The 20,361-nt window shown below is 61.1% G+C and overlaps 1 protein-coding gene across 1 annotated transcript in view; it reads left to right on the plus strand.

The window, feature by feature from the left end:
• The first annotated feature begins 661 nt into the window (after positions 1–661).
• PDE4C (phosphodiesterase 4C) overlaps positions 662–20,361 on the plus strand; it is an 82,286-nt gene continuing 62,586 nt past the window's right edge. Inside the window, exon 1 of the mRNA XM_074939321.1 lies at positions 662–751. Within this exon, the coding sequence (XP_074795422.1) occupies positions 723–751 (29 nt within the window). The 5' untranslated portion in view covers positions 662–722. The remainder of the gene's footprint in view (positions 752–20,361) is intronic.

The raw sequence follows: 20,361 nt of genomic DNA on the forward strand, positions 1-20,361 counted from the left end.
GGCGGTGCCTGGCAGCGATGGTGGGGGCCCAGCCTGATCCGGGAGCAGCCCCCACCCCTTCCCCACAGGCCCCCCCAGGGTGGCCGGCGGGGCCCCCGGGCCATGGCCCATGGGAAAGCAGCAGCCTGTGACCCGGCCGCCAGGCGCTGGTGGGTGGAGGCAGGACCAGCGGCTCCTGCCCCACGGAGCTTCCAGTCCGGCCCGCCAAGGCGCTGCCGGCCCGAGGCCCCGGGGATGGCCGCGCCCGGCTGTGGGCGGGGCGGGGTTAGCGCTTCCCCCCAGCGCACCTGCGCCGAGCTCCGCTATATAACTGGCCTCTCGGAGCGCGCTGCAGCCGCTGCGGAGCCCGGCGGCGGGGGAGCCGGGCGAAGGCGCTGGCGCTGGGGCTGGGGCTGGGGCTGGGGCTGGCCGGCGGGGCGCAGCCGGGAAAGTTTCCGGCCGGGGCCGCGCGTCCTCCCGCAGCTGCCAGGAACTTGCCGGTTCCGTGGGCGGCTCCCGGCGCGCTCGGAGCCGCTTCAGCACCGGGGGGCGAACAGCGCCCCGGGCCCGCAGCCATGGAGCTGAGCCGGGACGGGGCCGGCACCGCCAAGCCCCCCAAGCACCTGTGGCGCCAGCCCCGCACCCACATCCGCATCCAGCAGCGCTTCCACTCCGACACCGAGCGGTACCTGCACCCCCGCGCCCCGGACGGCGCGCCCCGGCCCGGCCTCCGGCAGCCCAGGATGTCCTGGCCCTGCTCCCTGCAGCGCCGGTAAGAGCCGCGCCCCGGGCTGGGGGGGGGTCAGGAGCCCCGGTTACTAAGGGGTTAAGAGTCTCTGTGTCCCGGAGTCCGCCTCGCCGGGTTCGGCCGCCTTCCCTCTCCCTTCCCAGCTCTGGTACCGAGCCCAAGGACTGAGGGGCAGGGGGCAGCCGGCCCGGTCTAAGGCGCGTGTAACGCCCGAGCCGGGCTGGGGTCTCGGCTCTCGCTGGCTGCTGGGCGTTACGGGGCAGCTGGGGGTGAGCCAAGCCCCATCTAGCCCGCGCGAGGGGCTCTGAGTGGGGCTACACCCGGACAAAGATCTGAATAAGTGGGGGTGGAAGGAATTGTACCCGGAGCCTGGGAGGGCCAGCCCCGGAGAGCCCCTGCCCAGATCAGAGACCCAAAGCCCTGGGCGGAAATCAAGCCCCAAGAAAAACCAGAGCTAGCCGCTCTTTTCTTTCCCCCGCTGCGGGCGGCCCCGGGACAATGTGTCACCCCGCAGCCGGGAACTGCCCGTGAAAGTCCAGAGCCAGCTGCGAGGTCCGGGTCTGCGGCTGGTCCTTAGGAATTGTCCCCCCGTTCCCACTGGGGTGAGTCAGGACAGAGCGAGCTCGGAGGGAACCTGTGTCCGACTGAACAAACGGGGGCCCCTGTAGAAATTAATTCCTCGGCGGCCGCGTTAGACTATTTCGTTTGTTTCTGCTGCGTGAGGAAGATTGATGGTGGCTCAGCTGGGCTGGAATCAAACCCTTCAACTCTGGGGCTGCAAGGCTGGTAAAATCCTAATTGCGCCCCAAGCTCCTGCTTGGAAAGCTGGCGCTGGAGCCGGCCCTGTAAACAGCAGCCGCCGGTTTGGGTTTGTTTGTTCTGTTTTACAATCTGTGTATCCAGCAACACAAACACGGAGTCTTGTGGTAAATCAGCTAATCAGGCTGATCAGTCTCCTGGGAAGGAGCAAAGGGTGTCATTATTTTTGTCTGTTAACAACCTTCCCCCCCACGCCCTCCATCTGCACATTGCATGGGCATCTGCCAGGAAATCCTCTTCCAGGGAGGCTGGTTTCAGGCTGCTGGAGGCTTGGCTAAAGTTGTCTCTTCCTTAGCTGCCATGCCGGTCCTGGGCCGAGTCTGTGTCTGTTCGGCAGGTCGGTGGGCTGCGTGGGTGAGGTCCTGGCCATGCTGCGGTCAATGAGAGTTTTGCTGTGATGGCCGCGCAGCCAGGCATCACCCAGCATGCATACGCTTGGCATTGCTAGCTAGGCACTTGCCGTATTTATACCCTCTTTTCTGAGAACCAGCTTCAAGGGGCTGGATTTCACCCACACGTCCCTCCAGAAAAGTGGCAGGGCTTCAGAGTGGGGATTAAATTGGCCGCAGACATGCAGACTGGATGCTGGGGCATTTCGTGGTCTGAGATCTGAGCCTGGCACCTCGGTGCACGGGGACCTTTCTCCCTCAGGCCAGGGGTGTGATGGCCTTGCCCCTGCTCCGCAGGGGGGCTCCATGTTTACAAAGGAGGGACAGTCCTAGAGGAAGCAGCCCCGGGGTGAGCAGAGGCCCTTCTCCTGTGCTCCACTGGGTGCCGAGCCCAGCAGATGGCTGGAGAAGCACAGCCCTGCTCAGCAGAGCTGGAAGGACAAGCAGCGCCAGGATAGAGCTGACTGAGCAGGGCTTTTTCTGGAACAGCCACAGTCCTGCCGTCTGACCCAGCCATCCTGGGCTATCCCTGCTTGGGTCTGGCCAGCGCAGAGGGGGGTGGTTCTCCAGGGACCGGGGCTGGGGGGGAGCAGTGGCCACGGTGAAGCATGAGCTGGGGTTTAGCACAGGCCTGGCCTGGTGCTGGGAGTTTTGTTTTCCAGCTGCACTCGAACCAGAGGTTGGCTTCCATTTCCTGGGGACTGATTGGCTAGTCTTGGGATAGACAGGCCAAGGAACATTGGCCCGGGGGATTGTGAGATAGTGTTGGTGGACTCAGGGCACGAGTTTGGGGCCCTGGCCTGAGCTGCATCCACCCTGCAAAATGATGAAGTTTGGACCCAAGTCCCTGTGGGACTCTGGCTTGGACCCACCCCCTCTGCCAGGTCCTGAGGGCTTCCTAGCCCACATCAGACAGCCTGGTGTGTGGATGGAAGAGAGGCTGGGGCTCAAGCCGGAGTCTGAGCATGGGCTCACATTGCAGTGTAGACGCACAGGCCGTGAGGTGAAATGGGATGGAAGTGACTAGCCCGGAAGGGCTCCAGGCTGTGGGATGGTCTCCAAAGCCAGGGCAGCTCTGTCACTTGGGACTTTACAATGTAACTGGATCAAGCAGGATCTAGCCTGAGCTGGCTGTGTGTTGGCAGGGTGGGAGTGAGGCGCATGATCCTCTCACTCTCCTTTCTGGGCCAGGGGTTTCTGGTTTTATTGATCTCTGCAAGCCCAGCTGATCTTTCCTGGCCTGCTGGCAACCTCTGCGTGCAATCTGCCACTAACGGTCCTTTGCCTTTTGACAGGGATTCACTTGGCCTGCGCTTCTGGCCGGTCGCACGCACATGGGAGTGGAGCAGGTGTCATGGCAGGAATGGTGACTCTAAAGTGGCCACTGAAAAATAAGTGGGATTTGTGTTTGCCCTCTTGACAGTTGCCCTGGAAGTTAGATTCTCCAAGTGCTGCTTGGACAGTCAGGAAGGAGCGGGATGAAGCCACTGAGGGTCCAATCACACCTGGTCCCAGCTCAGACCCCAGACACGCAGTAACTGCACCCAGCTGCTCAGATTGTTCTCCGCTGAATTTCAAATAAGTCTGTGAAAAATGTCACCTGTCAGCCTTTGATCGTTCGCTGCGGCTGCTCAGCATGTGCTGCCTTGAGATCACAGCGGGTTCCGTATTCTGACGAACGACCTTGGTTCCCAGAGGCCTGGAGCCCACGGCGTGGGGGGAGCTGGTGCTCTGGGGGTTCATGTTCAAACTTGGATTCAGCCTCAATTTTTTTTAAACTGAAATGTCATTTCCCATGTAGGGTGATGGCGACCAGCGCTCCTCTGTCTCCCTGGGCTCTGCTAGTGGCATGTGGAGGCCACACTGGGTCAGAGCAAAGGTCCCTCTAGCCCAGTGTCCTGTCTGCCGACAGTGGCCAGTGCCAGGTGCCCCCGAGGGAATGAACAGACCAGGGAATCATCCAGTGACCCATCCCCAGCTTCTGTCAAACAGAGGCTAGGGACACCATCCCTGCCCAGCCTGGCTAATAGCCATTGACAGACCTAGCCTCCATGAACTTATCTAGTTCTTTTTTGAACCCTGGTATAGTCTTGGCCTTCACGCCGTCCTCTGGCAAAGAGTTCCCCAGGGTGACTGCACGTTGTGTGACGACATACTTCCTTGTGTTTGTTTTAAACCTGCTGCCTAGTCATTTCATTGGGTGACCCCTGGTTCTTGTGTTACGAGGAGTAAATAGCTCTTCCTTACATAGGCGCCGAGTTTCTAATCTGCCAGGGGTGCTCCCCCCTGCTCTGCCCAGGCCCCACCCCCACTCCACCTCTTCCCCCAAGGCCCCGCTCCTGCCCTGCCTCTTCCCCGCCCAGATCCGCCCCTCCCCCAAGCACGCTGAGCCCTCGCTCCTCCCCCACCCAGCATCTCCTGACGACAGGAAACAGCTGATCCGCGGGGGCAGTAGGTGCTGATCTGTGGGGTCCCGTGGCAGGCAGGAGGCACTGAGGGGAGGTTCTGCCAGGGGGGCTGCTGGTGGGTGCTGAGCATCCACCTTTTTTCCCCCATGGGTGCTCCAGCCCCATAGCACCCATGGAGTTGGTGCCTGTGCATCCTTATTTACTTCCTCCTCACCAGTCATCGTTTTATAGACCTCTAGCATATCCCCCATTCGTCGTCTCTTCCAAGCTGAAGAGTTCTTCTCTTATTAATCTCTCCTTATATGGAACCTGATCCATCCCCTCGTCATTTTTGTTGTCCTTTTCTGGACCTTTTCCAATTCCAGTATAGATTTGCAACAGCTAAACTTCCTGTCTGGGGCTATCCCAGAGGGATTCTTCCTTCCAGAGCAAAACCTGCTAAATCGCCAGGGGCTGGTGACAAAGGGGGAGAGTCCTTTGGGGACCCTGCTTGAGAGCTTGGCATCTTTTTAGTCATTACAAGAATATGGGTTTTCCTCGGAGCTAGTTTCCCATATTTGGCTGGCTGTGACTCAGACAGGTAACTCCTCTGGCAGACACAGCTCAGTGACTCAGCTGCGAGGGGAAGAGGTTTGGCTCATGTAGAAACGGCCTTGAGTTAAAATTGCTCAGAAGTTAACGGGGCCGCGTTTCTTTTCCAGCTCCCTGACTCACTGGTGTGTAAACGCAAAGTTCGCTGTATTTAAATAGCTTCTGTGTGTTGCATGGAAAGGGGGAGGGGAGAGTTCTTCTTTCGTGTTCTCTTCTGTTCCATAAACAACGGAAGTGAAGAGCCTTGAGGTGGCCCGGGCAGGCGCTCAGACTGCACCTGCAACCTTAGCTCTGCCCCACGTGTCTCTGCAGCATTCCCGCCCAGTCCAGCTCCATGTGCCCGGGAATATCGGGAGCCTAGGGGGTAGCAGCAATCTCCCGTGGCTTTGGGGGCTCAGCGGTGAGTGCCCGACAGAACCTGAGAAGGGGACCCTGGCTCCCACAGCTCCGCTTTGCACTGACTGAGCCAGGGCTCCCACCCCCTCGCGCCTTGTCCAGAGGGCAGGCTGGCGCCGCAGCAGGGCTCCCATATGGGTGTGCACAGTGCAGCCTCCTCCCCAAAGGTCCTGCACAGCCCCAGGCTCAGCTATGTGGGGAGGGACCTGCCCAGTCTCCCGGTGCAGCCCCGGTTAGCACTGGGACTCTCAGTGAGGGCTGCCCTCCTGCTAATGTGCCCCCAGCCCAGGAGCTGCACGATCAGGGCACCCCCAGCAACGTATTATCATCTCCAGGGGTTCTCCGAAGGGCTGGATGGGGGGCTCCCCCTCCCCCAGACGTGCAAAGCACAGTCCAAGGGCTTAGGGGGTACCATGTAGATGACTGGGGGCTCCGTCATGTGCCAGTGTGGGGTCTGCTGGCAGAGAGTCCCCTGCCCTGCATAGATATGGGTGGATGCAGGCCAGGGAGAGGGACTTCCGAACTGGGCCGTGAATCAGGGAGTTCCATTCCCCCAGCCCCTGGTGCACCAGGCAGTGTTTTGCAGCTGTTATTCATAGCCTGGGCATATTGGCGTGCGCAGATGGTGGGTGTGAATCACAGCCCGAGACCTGCCAGGGCGGGGGCAGACTGTAGAGTGGACAGGACCCAGTAGTCCGTGCACGAGCGATACCGACAGCCGGTGATTGCAGGCACTGAGTAGGACGCTGGACCGGCTGCAGGGAGGTGGTTCGCTATAAATATGACTGTGATCCCCCCCACCACACACACAGACTGTGACCCCGTCCATCCCCTTCCCCCCAGCCTCTACTTCCCTCAGCGGGGGGGAAATGTGTTCCAGTATCCCAGGGTGACGAACCTTCCTTCCCATGGGATGCCCCGCAAGGGCAATTTCCCTTCCACACCAGGTTACTGGATACGGGTTTCCTTTCCATGCTGCTCACTGAGCAACAAGCCAGAGTCTCTGGTGCAGAGAGCAGGTGCGAGCGCCTCTTTCCTGGACACGGCAGCAAGACCAAAGCCCGTGGCTCCGTGCCAGGTGGAGCTTCCAAGTTCCCGCCGTGGTGGGCGGTTAATGCAGTGCTGCTGGCTCAAACAGCTCCCCTCCCACCGGCCGAGGCCTCCGCTGGCCGGCCGTGAAATCATGGACGCTAGAGGCGGGCAAAGCCGCTTAGACCACTCCGTCTGTTTCCTGGTGGTACCGACCACCCACCGTGTGTGTGTTCGCGGGAGCGCTCAGCGTCCCAAGCCCCGGGGCTCCCACCCCTTCCTGGGGCGAGGGATCATTCCCAGCGCCCTGCGTCTCTTGGGAGGCTTTCCTCATGTTCTACTTGATTCCTCCCCTCTCAATTTGATCCCGTTCCTCAACTGCCCCCTCAGTCCTTCCTGGCGGTTCAAGCCCTTCCCCTGTTTCTAAACTGTCCGGGTCGCCCTTCCTTCGCCTTGGCGTAGCCCCTTCTAACTAGCCCTGTCTGCCCCAGCCCTGAGAGCCCTGGGTCGGGCTGGCCGCTCTTCTCGCAACCGTCTCCAATTCCTCCGCTGTGGCACTGAGGTGCTGGGGGGGAGGTGCACTGGGGGGGCTGGCCCCTCCCTGCGCCGTGGCCTGGTGCCATGCGTGCTGCTCCTGCAGGGGCATTGCAGGAGCTAAAGGGAGCATCCCTGCCCCAGAGAACTACCTGGGATTGGGTGTCTCTTCCCGAAAGCCGCACTCTTGCTTAGACAGAAGTTCGGGCTGGCGACGGATCGTTGGGGGATTCTCTGGCCTGTGTGATACAGGGGTGCAGCCTGGAGGCCCCTTCTGTGGAGCCGTTACTCTGAGGAGTGGGGTGGGGGAGCTGGGGTATGGACAGGCGTCCCACGGGAGGGAGTGAGCACACCAGTGGTTCCAAGGCTCACACTTATTTAATGCCATTGGTTTATTTACTCATTAAGTTGATTAAAACAAGGGCAGGCACTGATTTCAGCGTTGCTGGCACTAGCAAAGCCACTCCCGGGAGCTATTTCGACACTCTCTTCTGCGCACTGTTTAATCAGCATCACATTTCCTTGTGAAAACGCACAGACCCAAACCGAGGGGAACCTGCACAAGCAGCGTCTGTCCCCAGGCCTTCGCCCTCAGCCAGCCAGGCTCCGCAGCACCAGCCCCTGCTTTCCTGCCTCCGCCACAGAGATGGCGGACAGAAGCCCAGGGTGTGCGTGTGTGTGTGTGCGCGTGCAGGGCGGGGGGCTCTGTGCAATGGATATGGCTCCTGTAGCTCCGTTTAGATGCGTGAAGTTTGCACTAACGCCCTGCTCCATGATGAGTGTGACGATGTGACGCAGCAGGGAGGGGGGAGTGTTGACCTGGGAATGTGCCCTGGGGACGGGAGACCTGAGAGCCTGTCACCTGAGCCAGGAGGGGGAGGGGGAGGTGACACCTCTGCCCAGGAATGTGGACGGAGGCTGCAGCAGGGAACCTGCTCGGTGGGTTTAGTTTCAGTTTGGGGCTGGGTGGAGGAACACAGGGAACCCCAGGGCTGGGGTCTAAGCTCCCTGCTCCCCCAGAAGGACTTCACTGAGGGGTCCTGGGTGTACCCACAAGCTCTGTTTTGGACTGTGTTCCTGTTGTCCAATAAACCTTCTGTTTTACTGGCTGGCTGAGAGTCTCAGTGAATCCCAGGAAGAGGGGTGCAGGGCCTGGACTCCCCCACACTCCGTGACAACTGGTGGCAGCGGTGGGATCTACTGCACCCCGTGAACGGCGCTTCCTGCAGTAAGTGACTGGGGAACAGTAAAACGAAGGGGGATTGACGGGACCAGGCGTGCTGAAGATTCAGAGAGAGACGGTTTCAGGGGGCGGTTAACCCCTGGGAGTGTGTGACCAGAGAGAAGGACTTTTGCAGTAACAGGGTCCCCCGGAGGATTGCAGCGAGCGGTCCCAGGGGCGGAGGAGTCTGCAGCTCGACCCTGGCAAAGAGGTGGTGGCCTCAAGAAGGACTGGCACACTAGGGGCTTTTCCTGGAAACCGTGGACAGCTGCCCGGCCTGCGAGTGGCCAGCCGGGAGATGTACGCTAAACGCCTTAAGAGCGACCTGGTGGAGCTGTGCAGGCAGCGGGGGCTGCGCGTCGGGAGGTCCACCAAGGAACAGCTGATTGCCCAGCTGGAGGAGAGGGGTCGCTTGGATGACCCGATCCCTGTCCCTGAGGGAAGCCGCCCGGCGGACGCAGCGTGGGCCCTGGGGCCTGACCAGGCTGGGAGGGGTCAGACTGCTGCCCAGGACACCCCGAGACCCTTCCTACCTATGCCTGGGGGAGGGGTTGTGGGAAGCCCAGCGAATACCGAGGGCCCCCTGACCCCAGCAGCCAGCAGGGGATCCTCCCAGCGGAGCTCCCCATCCCTGGAGCGGATGCGGCTGGAATGGGAGAGGGAGAGGAAAATGAGGGAGCTGGAGGATCATGAAAAACAATGTCAACATGAGGAGAAACAACGTCAACATGAGCAGGAGGAGAAGGAGAAACAACGTCAACATGAGCAGGAGGAGAAGGAGAGGGAACGGTCAACATGAGCAGCAGGAGAAGGAGAAACAAAGACAGCATGAACTGGAGCTGGCCAGGCTGAGGAGCAGTGGGGCCCCGGCTGCGGTGAGTGAGGGGGGACCCAAGACTGCAAGGAGCTTTGATAAGTGCTTCCTGGCCCAGCGGAAGGAGGGGGAGGACATGGATAGCTTCCTGACGGCCTTTGAGAATGCCTGCGAGCTGCACAGGGTTGACCCTGCAGACAGGCTCCAGTTCCTCACCCCCTTACTGGACCCCAAAGCCGTGGAGGTGTACAGCCGGATGACGGGCAGAGGCAGGGGACTATGAACTGTTCAAACAGGCCCTGCTCCGTGAGTTTGGGCTGACCCCCGAGATGTACCGGAGAAGGTTCCGGAGTCAGCGTAAAACGCCTGAGGTCACCTACCTACAACTGGTCAACAGGATGCAGGGATATGCCCGCAAGTGGACAGCGGGGGCCCAAACTAAAGAGGACCTGCTTGACCTGTTTGTACTGGAGCAACTGTATGAACAGTGCCCTTCCGACCTGAGGCTGTGGCTGGTGGACAAAAAGCTCGCGAACCCCCAGCATGCAGGGCAGCTGGCCGACGAGTTTGTGAACAGTCGGTCAGGGGGTAGCCGGGAGGAGTCCCAAAAGAACAGGCCCCCCCCGATGCAGAGAGAGAGTCACCATGGGGCCTCCCAGCGGGGAAATAGGGAGAACCCCCTCCAAAGGGGAACGCCTGGTGTCGGGCCCCTCCGACCCGTTCGAGGGGACCAACGTGACCTGAGCTGCTATCACTGTGGCCAGAGAGGCCACGTACGGGCCCAGTGCCCCGGGCTCAGGGACAAACTGAGCAGACCCAACCTACCCAGGGTTAACTGGGTAGGGACTCAGCTGGACGAGGGGCAGGCGACCCAGGAAAGGGGGGCTACCAGTTTGCCACCTGCTCAGGAGGGAAGAGTACCCCCAGCCAGCCCCGCCAGAGGGCTGGAGGCTCTGGACTCAGGGTGCTCGGTTTACAGGGTGGGTGCGGGGCTGTCCCTCCGGAGAGAGTGCCTTGTTCCCCTGGAGGTGGATGGGAGGAAGGTCAATGGATACTGGGATACGGGCGCGGAGGTGACGCTGGCCCGGCCCGAGGTGGTGGCCCCAGATCGGGTGGTGCCCAACACCTACCTGACCCTGACGGGGGTGGGCGGGACCCCATTTAAGGTGCCCGTGGCAAGGGTACACCTGAAATGGGGGACCAAGGAGGGCCCCAAGGATGTGGGGGTACACCACCATTTGCCCACTGAAGTTTTGATGGGGGGAGACCTAGAGGACTGGCCAAGCGGCCCCCAGACCGCCCTGGTTGTGACCCGTAGCCAGAGCCGGCGAGGGGCACTGCGACCTGACCCTGGGGAGGGTACCACACTGGAGGCGCGAGACCCTACTCGGGTGGGGAGGGAGCGCCGAGGGGCACGGCTCAGAGAGGCTGTGGCCTCAGACCTGGCCACGGAGGGGGAACCGGGCCCCATCCCTTCCCCAGCCGCTGAGTTCCAGGCCGAGTTGAGGAAAGATCCCTCCTTGCAGAAGCTCAGGGACCTGGCCGACCTCAGTGAGGGACGGACCATGAGGAGAGGCTGCCAGGAGAGGTTCCTGTGGGAGAAGGGGTTCCTGTACCGAGAATGGGCTCCCCCAGGGGAAGGGGAGTCCTGTGGGATCAGGAGGCAGCTGGTGGTCCCCCAGAAGTACCGCCGCAAGCTCCTGTCCCTGGCCCATGACATCCCCCTCGCAGGGCACCAGGGAATCCGACGCACCCGGCAGAGGTTGCTACAGAACTTTTACTGGCCCGGGGTCTTTACCACCGTCCGGCAGTATTGCCGATCCTGTGACCCCTGTCAGAGGGTGGGGAAGGCCCGGGACAAGGGGAAAGCGGCGTTGAGACCTTTGCCCATCATAGAGGAGCCTTTCCAGAAGGTGGCCATGGACATCGTGGGGCCTCTCAGCAAGACGACCCGGTCGGGGAAGAAATACATTCTGGTGGTGGTAGATTTCGCCACCCGCTACCCCGAGGCAGTGCCCTTAGCTTCCATTGAAGCAGACACCGTGGCAGATGCGCTCCTGACCATTTTCAGCCGAGTGGGGTTCCCCAGGGAAGTCTTGACAGACCAAGGCTCCAACTTCATGTCGGCCCTGCTCCGGTGCTTGTGGGAGAAATGTGGGGTCCGGCATGACTGGGCCTCAGCGTATCACCCCCAGTCCAATGGGCTGGTGGAGAGGTTTAACGGGACGCTAAAGATGATGCTGAAAACCTTTATGAACCAGCACCCGCAGGATTGGGACAAGTACTTACCTCACCTGCTGTTCGCGTACAGGGAGGTGCCCCAGGAGTCTACCGGATTTTCGCCTTTCGAACTGTTATATGGAAGGAGGGTGAGGGGCCCCCTGGACCTGATGAGAGACGAGTGGGAGGGGAAGGCCACTCCCGATGGAGAGTCAGTGGTGGAGTATGTCCTGACCTTCCGAGAGACTGGCTGAACTCATGGGCCTGGCCAGGGAGAATCTGGCCAGAGCCCAGAGGAAGCAGAAGGTCTGGTATGACCGCACGGCGCGGGCCCGTGCCTACGCCACCGGGGATCAGGTGATGGTTCTCATCCCCGTGAGAAAGAACAAACTACAGGCCGCCTGGGAGGGCCCGTTCAAGGTCGTCAAGCAGCTCAATGAGGTAAACTATGTGGTGGAGCTGTCGAACCGGGCCCACCACCGCCGGGTGTACCATGTGAATATGATGAAGCCATATTATGCCAGGGGGAATGTGGTGTAGTTGTCACGGAGTGTGGGGGAGTCCAGGCCCTGCACCCCTCTTCCTGGGATTCACTGAGACTCTCAGCCAGCCAGTAAAACAGAAGGTTTATTGGACAACAGGAACACAGTCCAAAACAGAGCTTGTGGGTACACCCAGGACCCCTCAGTGAAGTCCTTCTGGGGGAGCAGGGAGCTTAGACCCCAGCCCTGGGGTTCCCTGTGTTCCTCCACCCAGCCCCAAACTGAAACTAAACCCATCGAGCAGGTTCCCTGCTGCAGCCTCCGTCCACATTCCTGGGCAGAGGTGTCACCTCCCCCTCCCCCTCCTGGCTCAGGTGACAGGCTCTCAGGTCTCCTGTCCCCAGGGCACATTCCCAGGTCAACACTCCCCCCTCCCTGCTGCGTCACATCGTCACAATGAGTAATCAAAGACTTTATAGAAACGCCCACAGAATCCCCTGCTGGAGTGGGACGCTGCCTGGCTTCACAATCTCTCAACCGGTCTCTGCACCATCTGATGCAAATGCCACCGGCGCTCGGCATTGTCAGCACGTTCCCGTTGAAAGCCGGGTATCTGGGCTCAGCCGTGGCCCAGGGCAGGTACAATCTAGCACCCACCCATGCAGCGGCCAGGGCATCCTAGGAAGCACTGGGGTGAGCGTCCCTGAGCCAGTCGCTGGGACAGCCAAGTTGTTTCTCAACAGAAAATGAATTTTGTGCAGTAAGAGTTTCTCTGCCTGAGTCTGGAAGAAAATGATCCTTAAGCACCTGTCTTAGGAGGGGATAAATTATGGTGAAATTAGAGACACTTCCTGGGAAGGGCTGTTATTCAATAGCAGGGGACGCAGAGAACCTAGGAAGGCTGTCATCCCCCCGCCCCCCATGTTTTGTTTAAATCGAGGGAGTGGCTGGTGCAGATGCAGCTGCATGGAAATTGCTCTTTAAATGAAAAGACACAATCCCAGCCCCTTTCCCCTGCCAAGTCCTCTTAATTCCCACTTGTGAGGCTCTGACGCGGGCTCGCTGGGCGTTGGTGATTACAGCCCCCAGAGGAGGATGCAGAACGAGACCTTTGCCCCCAGCTCTGCGTAGGAGCCGCTTGTGGAAAAAGCCGTAATGGTGCCTCCCGCAGGGCCCTGGGGAAATGGCTGGCGGGGCGCCGTGCTGAGTGCTGGCTCCCGGATGATCTGCCAAGAATGATCCATGCTGCCCCCCCAGCAGGACAGAGCTGACGCCTGGAAGGGATCTTGTGTCACCTGTGGGTTAGAAAATAAAAGGGTTGCTAACTGCAGCTCCTGGTGCAGGCCCGGAGAGCCACGGGGGAATGGGTCTTGAGCCTGATCTCTGCAAGGCGTCTGCTCCCATTCCCGGCACTGCCAGCCGCGCCCTTGGTACCAGCCGGGTTTCAAGCACTGCAGCAGCGGTTTTGTCTGTCTGCAGGAGGGGCAAAGCTCTGCCTTGGGGTTCAGGGGCAGACCAGCAGCCTCCTGTGGGTGCCTGAGCAGGGGGACAGATGGCCGAGCCTGGCTTCCAAGGGGGGCCTCTGGGGAGCCCAAGTCTTCAGCTGCCCCTGGTTCCACACCTGTCCCCAGCCCTGCAGCAGGGACACAGCCAGGAGGTAACAGGTTGCCCCTTTGGACTGTGACGGCTCTGGCCTGAATCCTCTCCCAGCACCGTTCCTCTAGGGATCGTGGAGGGCCCGCAGCCCTCCCATCACCAGGATTAACCCCACAAAAGGACATGGGTGGCTGAGCGGTGATAGAACCCAGGAGTCCTGAACTGCAGCCCCTCCCCCAACCGCAGGGTGAGACCATCACCCTGCTCTGCCCTGCGAGTTGGAGGCCTGAAAGAAGACTAACGCAGAGCGACTCCATGTTCCGGCTGGGGCACCGAGAGCACAGGGGCCTCTGCGGAACGGGAACCAGCCTCTGGCCCACAAGGCGATGGACCCCTCTCCCTCCCAGGGCCGGGGGAGGGCTTCTCGGGGCCCCTGCAGCCAGTGCAGCTCCTCAGACCTCAGCCTGCCAGAGCATCGCTGCCCCATGGCTGGGGAGCTGCAGTCTGAGGCCTGGCTGCCCCCCACCACTCTGCTCTTGCCAGCAGAGCCCATGCCCTGTGTAACTGAATGACTGATGGGGGCCAGTCCCACGCCATGCTGCAGGGGCACAGAAGGAGACGCTGCCCTGGCCCAGGAGCCTCTGCGCATTGGGCAGGGTGAGCAGCATGAGAAGCCCAGGGATGGACGAGCCGTTTCCTGGTGAAATGGACACAGAGGGGTTGGTCTGGTCCACAGTCCAGTGCCTTGGCTTTGATGTCCATCTCTGGGGATGCGGGGCGCCCTGAAAAGGCTTCTCGCCCGGAGGTCTGCGTGGAGCAGGCTGGCTTGCCCTGCTCCCAGCCGTCACAGACACTCACGGGCCACACGCTGAGCTGCTGCTTCCGTTCGGTTCCCCACGATCCAGTGGGCGAGGGAGACACCCCAGTGGGGCTGCAGGCCACTTGATGCCGGTCGGAACCTGACTGGCCAGGGGGTGCTCTGGGGGGAAGAGCTGTCGGGCCTGGGGAAGCCCCCGGGGCTGGTGTGTTCAGTAATTAGGAGGAAGCAGGACATGGGTGGGAGCCTTGACAGGGTGTTAATGCTGGGGGCCGAGCTGGCCGGAGGGGGGCGCGGAGCCAGGCCACAGAGCTGCAGCCGTTTTTTAGAAAAGGTTGGAAAACGAAATGTGGCCCAAACCGCAGAGAGGCCTGGAAGGTGACCTGGAGCTCTCGCACGAAGGCCCTGCTCCATCTGGGCAACCAGACTTGCTGGACCTCCTCCACCCCGCTCTGCTGGGGCCCCCAGGCTGCGGAGAAAGGGAAGAAGAGGCCAGGAGCCCTCTGTGTCAGAGGGGACTCGCCCCCATGCTGCCCAGCCCCGCTCTGTAAGTGCATGCTGCTGCCGGGGGGAAGAGAGGGGGCACGTGTCTGGCCGTGGCTCCATGGCTGGGGTTCAGCGGTTTGGGATCTGACCCAGGGTCTCCCAGGCTCCCATCCCAAGGGAGGGAAATGATAGGGGACGACACAGCAGCTAAACAGTTTCTGCCTCCATGTCCTGGCGTCCCCGTGCCATGCTCTGGAGCTGCTCTCTACGAAGCCGGGCAGGACTCTGGGGAAGTCTCCTCTCTGGGAGCAGCCTGTCTGCAGGACACACAGCTCACCCGGCTTCCACCTTCCTGGGTCTGACCTCGAAGCATTCAGCATCCTCTGCCCCTCCGTGCACTTCCCACAGCAAGTCTGCACAGGCGGGGTCCTGGGGAAGCCAGAGGGTCCTGCCCCCCAACTCCGCAGTCAGACGTGACTCTCAGCCAGCCAGTAAAACAGAGGTTTATTAGCCGACAGGAACATGGTCTAAAACAGAGCTTGTAGGGGCAGACAACAGGACCCCTCAGCTGGGTCCATTTTGCGGGGCAGTGAGCAAGACAACCACGTCTGCACTTCACTCCAGGTCCCCAGCCAGCCCCAAACTGAAACTCCCTCCAGCCCCTCCTCCTCTGGGCTTTGTCCCTTTCCCTGGCCAGGAGGTCACCTAATCTCTTTTGTCTTCAACCTTTTTAGCTCTCACCTTCCGGGGGTGGGGGGGGAAGGGCCCAGGCCATCAGGTGCCAGGAAACAGGGTGTCGGCCATTCTCTGTGTCCAGACCCCTGCACACACCTGCCCTCTAGGGCTCTGCAACGATCATACGCCCTTACCCCACCACCTAGATACTTAAGAACTGCCTAGGGGAAACTGAGGCACCCCCACAATATTCAGAGAAAACATTAAGAACAGTCCCGCTTCGTCACACTCCAGTCACTGGAGGAAGCTAGGCCTTTCTCAGAATGGCCAGCAGCCAAAGAAGGGCCCCACAAAGCAGCCAGCAATCGTCTCCATTAGCCTGGTGGGTGCTAACGAGCGGCACTAGGAGAGCTGGCAGCTAACTGCTGCACCTGGCATAGCGACTTGGCTCTGCTCTGCCCGTCCTGGCCCCGCCGTCCCCCAGAGACCAGGCCGGCAGCCACCTCCTGGGAGCGAGCCGAGGGAATTCAGTGCTAGTGGAATATGCCTGACGCAAGCCCAGGGCTCGGGGGATGCTCAGAGCAGGTGCAGAGCGTCCCCTGCACTCCCCTCTGCTCTGCATGACTCCAGGACAAGAGAGCTCAGTCCCGTGGTGTGTCCCGGCCCGCTGCTTGTTCTGAACAGACTGTCCGTTCCTCTGCCAGTGCCAGCCCCATGAAATAGCTCTGAGTCCCGGCCTGCTGCCCCGGGCTGCTGCACCAAGCCCCTGACAGCAGCTAGCCCTGAGGGGTGGGGCGGGGCAGCCGGGTGATTTCCCCCTCCCCGCCCGCTAGCTTTGCCCCCACCCCTGCAGGCCGAGCATTTAGTCACGATGTCACTGCCCGCGAGTGCCCCATGAGATGACAGGTGCCATCCACTGGGCCCCTTTCCAGCTGCCCTGCCCTCTCAGGCGTGTGGCACAGGGGCCTGACCCCCCAGGCCATGCCAGAGGCACTGATGGCTCCGCACCCCAGCACAGGCCTAGGGGCCTGAGTCCCCCGACTCTGCTCAGCACCCCGGCACGGTGGATCCTGGGAGCTCATCGCTCCACGGTGCCAAATACAGACCCCTCCCCCACAAACGCAGGTCCTTCTTTCCGTGCCCACCCCGTTGGGACCCTCTGACACCCATGGCTGTGACTTGTCCCGGGATTGCAAGCCCTGGGCAGGGACCTTCTTGTAGCTGGCGGCAAAGTGCCAAGTGCCCTGGTGGCCCCTTCCAGGCAAAAATCCTGAGCCAGACCCAGCCTCTCCGGGAGCAGGGCCCAGTGTCCGGGCATGGAGTGGGGGGCTGGGGAGGCTGGATGGGGGAGGCCTCTCCTTGTGTGTGGTGATTTGCTGCAGTTGGACCCAGCTGGGTCTGGCCCCGCAGGCAGGGCCGGGCCCAGCTCCCCTCTCCCAGGAAGGGAGCCGTTCCCTGGCCTTAGGGAAAGTCATAAATCGCTGGGCTCACTGGGCAGAGCTCACACTGTGACCCAGGAGACCTTGAACCCAGAGGCTTGAGTCTAGGCTTGGTCGGGCTGTGGGGCCTACCCTGAAGGAAGAGTGGGACCCCCTTGGGGGTCTGGCACACCGAAGGGGTTCCTCCAAGAGACTACTCCAGAGCTGGCTGTAGCTCAGATCCTACGGGGCCGTGACAGAGTCCGTGTGGAGTAGCATGGCCGGGGTGTGCAGTAGATGGGTCTGGACTCCTCGCGTTCTCCCTGCCCATATCGCTTGCCTTCGAGGGTGACTCCCCGGAGCAGCCTGGGGCAGGGACCTTCCTCCAGAAATCCACGTCCTTTTCTGCTCTTTCCCACTGATCCTGCAGCAGTTTCAGGGCAGGAGATGCACAGACTCAGCTTGGACTCTGGCCCGGCGGCTGTGATCTGCATGTGTTCTGGGGAGATATACCTGAGCTCAGGCCCTGGGGCTTCTGCCTCAGACAGAAGAGGACACTGTGCCCTCTAGCACCAGGCTGGGAATCCCTGCTGAGCCTTTGGCTGGCTCGCGCAGCCGAGGCTCAATTGCCCTGCTCTTGCGCCCAAGCTGGGCCATGGCAGCTGGCTCTCTGGCGGCTCTCCCAGGGCTCCATGTGCTCTTAGCCTCCTGATCTTGTTTTTGTGCCTTCCCAGCCAGGCTGAGCAGCCAGAAATAACTCAGTGACTCAGGCCAAGTAAACACAGTCTCCGAGCAGGTGTTTTCCCAAGGGGCTGCTCTCTCCGTGCGGGAAAGTGACCTGCCCTGTCCGCTGGCCCAGGCTCTCGGCCTCGCTCCCTCCAGGCACCCTTCTGGGGAGAGAACCCAGCACAGAACCATCCATTCAAGGGGAACGGGAAGCCCCTTTCTCACAGCAGAACTTAAGGCCCTTCTGAAAGCCTTGCAGAGAGCGGTGTGATCCCACCCGCTGGCTGGCAGGGGTTACCGGCCCAAACCTCCCACAGCAAGGGGGCGAGGCCTGGCAGTCCCACAAACGTCCTCGCTGTGCTGCGGGGTGACTGCGACCCTGTGCCAGGCCCTGCTCCCCCCACACACACACCCACAGCTGCTTATGGGCTCTCTGGGGCAGGAGCTGGCTCTCGCTGGGTCTGGGCTGGGCCTGGCACCATCATGTCCTGAGCTGGGTGGGTGCTGCTTGGGGAGGTTCTGCTCCCCATGGCCCTGTGCAGGAGGGAGGTGATGACCCCCCTCCAGGCAGGGACAGGGGCCCGGAGAGGAGAGGGCACTTGCCCAGGCTCAGAGAGCTGGGAGGTAGAGCCGGCGGTAGAACCCAGATCCCCTGAGCTGTGGAGAACGGGCTCCCCTCGCCCCAGGAATGGGGGTGAATCCTGCGCTGTCACTGCTGTTGTGTTCTGGGGTTCGGGCTCCGGGGCTGCCCCTGCAGCACCTCACCGGAGCTCCGGGTCGCTGCGCCCGGCTGCTGTGACAATGGGACACTGAGAACAGCTCCGCTGTGCTCGGGCCATTGGGACCCCCATTGCACTGGGGCCGTGCCCGGCAGTTCAGACCCCAGTGCTCTGCTGGGTAGGGCCCCCGGGTGCTAGTGCCAGACGCGGCAGAGTGAGGGTCTCAGAGCCCCTGCCCAAGGGGAGTGTAACGCGCAGAGAGGGGGATGGGCAACACCGTGCTCAGCTGGTGCTGCAGATTGTGTTTGGGGGGAGGACCGTGCTCTCTGCTCTGAGTTAATCCCAGGGGGATGGCGCCTGCCCCGTGCCCACCCCTTCTCGCTGCCCTCTCACGCTGTGGCTGTTGGGATTCTTTGTGGTCCCTGGCTCCAGCCCACCCCATGCCCTGCCCTGCCCCAAACTCTCCTGGCTGCCGCATCGTCCAAGGCTCGGCTGATCAGGGAGAGTTTCGATGCCAGGGCTGCAGGAAATGAGCTGAACCGAGCCCAGGCCCCCGGGCCGTGCTCCGTTCCATCACTGGACCATGACGCTGACCCAGGGTAATGCCCAGCCTCCCACGCTCCGCCCATTCTAGCGCAGTTCTGAACACGTTCTGGGGGCTGGCTCCTGTTGCAGCGCTGGGCCAAGGCATGCACTGGGGGGAGGGATGACGTTTCACATGGAAATTTACCAGCCTCCCACAGTCCTTGGTGCTGCAAATATCCCAGACGTGGGGTTTTGTGCCAGCAAAGGGACAGGCTGCTGCCGCTCCCCTTACTGGGGGCTCCTGGTCTCCCTGCCGTAAGGCTCATCCCTCACTGGCCCTGTGTGGGAGGCTGGAGAGAGGGGTCCCAGCCTGATCTTGGACCAGAAGGCAACTCTAACATAGCAGACCCTGCTGCCAGTAGGTTGGCTAATAAACTCGCCCCCTTGACCAGGCGTTCGCCTGCCCTGCGGTGTGTTCTCCAGCGATGAAAGCAATAGCTGCGTGCAGGGCTGGAGGATGCAGACAGCCTTGCAGTCTGCTCTAGGGCTGAGGCTGGGCAGAGAGGGATGTGCGCCTGTAAACGCTCACTGTAATTGCACCTAGAGATTGATGAGAGGCCCCCCCGCCATAAACCGAACAGAAATGAAGTCTGGAGACTAACTTGCTGAGGAGCGATAGCTGCTCGTGTGGGCGTCTGGTGCTTTCTCTGCCTTAAGAGCTTTTCGGGGGCGAGAACACGTCTGTGACTCTCCTAGCCACGCACAGGCACGTGCAACCGGGCGACTCTCAGGCAAAATGGTCGGTGTTTCCATCTGGGTCCCGAGCAGGCAGAGGTGCTGGGGGGAGACTCCACAGTGGATGGGTCAATACAGGGGACTGACACACCAGCTGGGGGTCTGCTGGGTAAATGGAAGCCTTGTAACCTCTGCTCTGCAGGGCATTGTGGGGGAGCAATAGCAGCATGGAGTAAGGACATACAAATGGCCACTTTGGGTCAGCCCCATGGTCCGTCTAGCCCCATGCCTGTCGCTGACAGTGGCCAGTGTCAGGTGTGTCAGACGGAGTGAACAGAGCAGGGCAGTTATCGAGAGATGCCTCTCCTGTCGTCCAGTCCCAGAGTCTGGCAGTCAGAGGTTCAGGGACACCCGGAGCATGGGGTTGCGTCCCTAACCGTCTAGGCTAACATTCATCGAGGGCCCTGTCCTCCAGGAACGTATCTAGTTCTTCTTTGAACTGTTACACTTTTGGCCTTCACAACATCCCCGACCAATGAGTTCCCCAGGGTAACAGTGCTTTGTGTGAAGAAATACTTCCCTTCGTTTGTTTTAAACCTGTTGCCTGCTCATTTCATTGGGTGACCCTGGTGTCCCGGAGTCCCCGGGCGATGCTCTGGAGCTGCTCCCTATGAAACCAGGCAGGACTCTGGGGAAGTCTCCTCTCTGGGAGCAGCCTGTCTGCAGGACACACAGCTCACCTGGCTTCCACCTTCCTGGGTCTGACCTCGAAGCATTCAGCATCCTCTGCCCCTCTGTGCGCTTCCCACAGTGAGTCCGCTCCGGTGGGGCTCCTGGGGAAGCCAGAGGGTCCTGTCCCCCAACTCCGCAGTCAGACGTGACTCTCAGCCAGCCAGTAAAACAGAGGTTTATTAGATGACAGGAACATGGTGTAAAACAGAGCCTGCAGGCGCAGAGAACAGGACCCCTCAGCTGGGTTCATTCTGGGGGGCAGTGAGTCAGACAACCACGTCTGCACTTCACTCCATGTCTC

The sequence above is a fragment of the Natator depressus genome, chromosome 25, assembly GCF_965152275.1.
Source record: "Natator depressus isolate rNatDep1 chromosome 25, rNatDep2.hap1, whole genome shotgun sequence".
In the NCBI taxonomy this organism is placed as follows: domain Eukaryota; kingdom Metazoa; phylum Chordata; order Testudines; family Cheloniidae; genus Natator; species Natator depressus.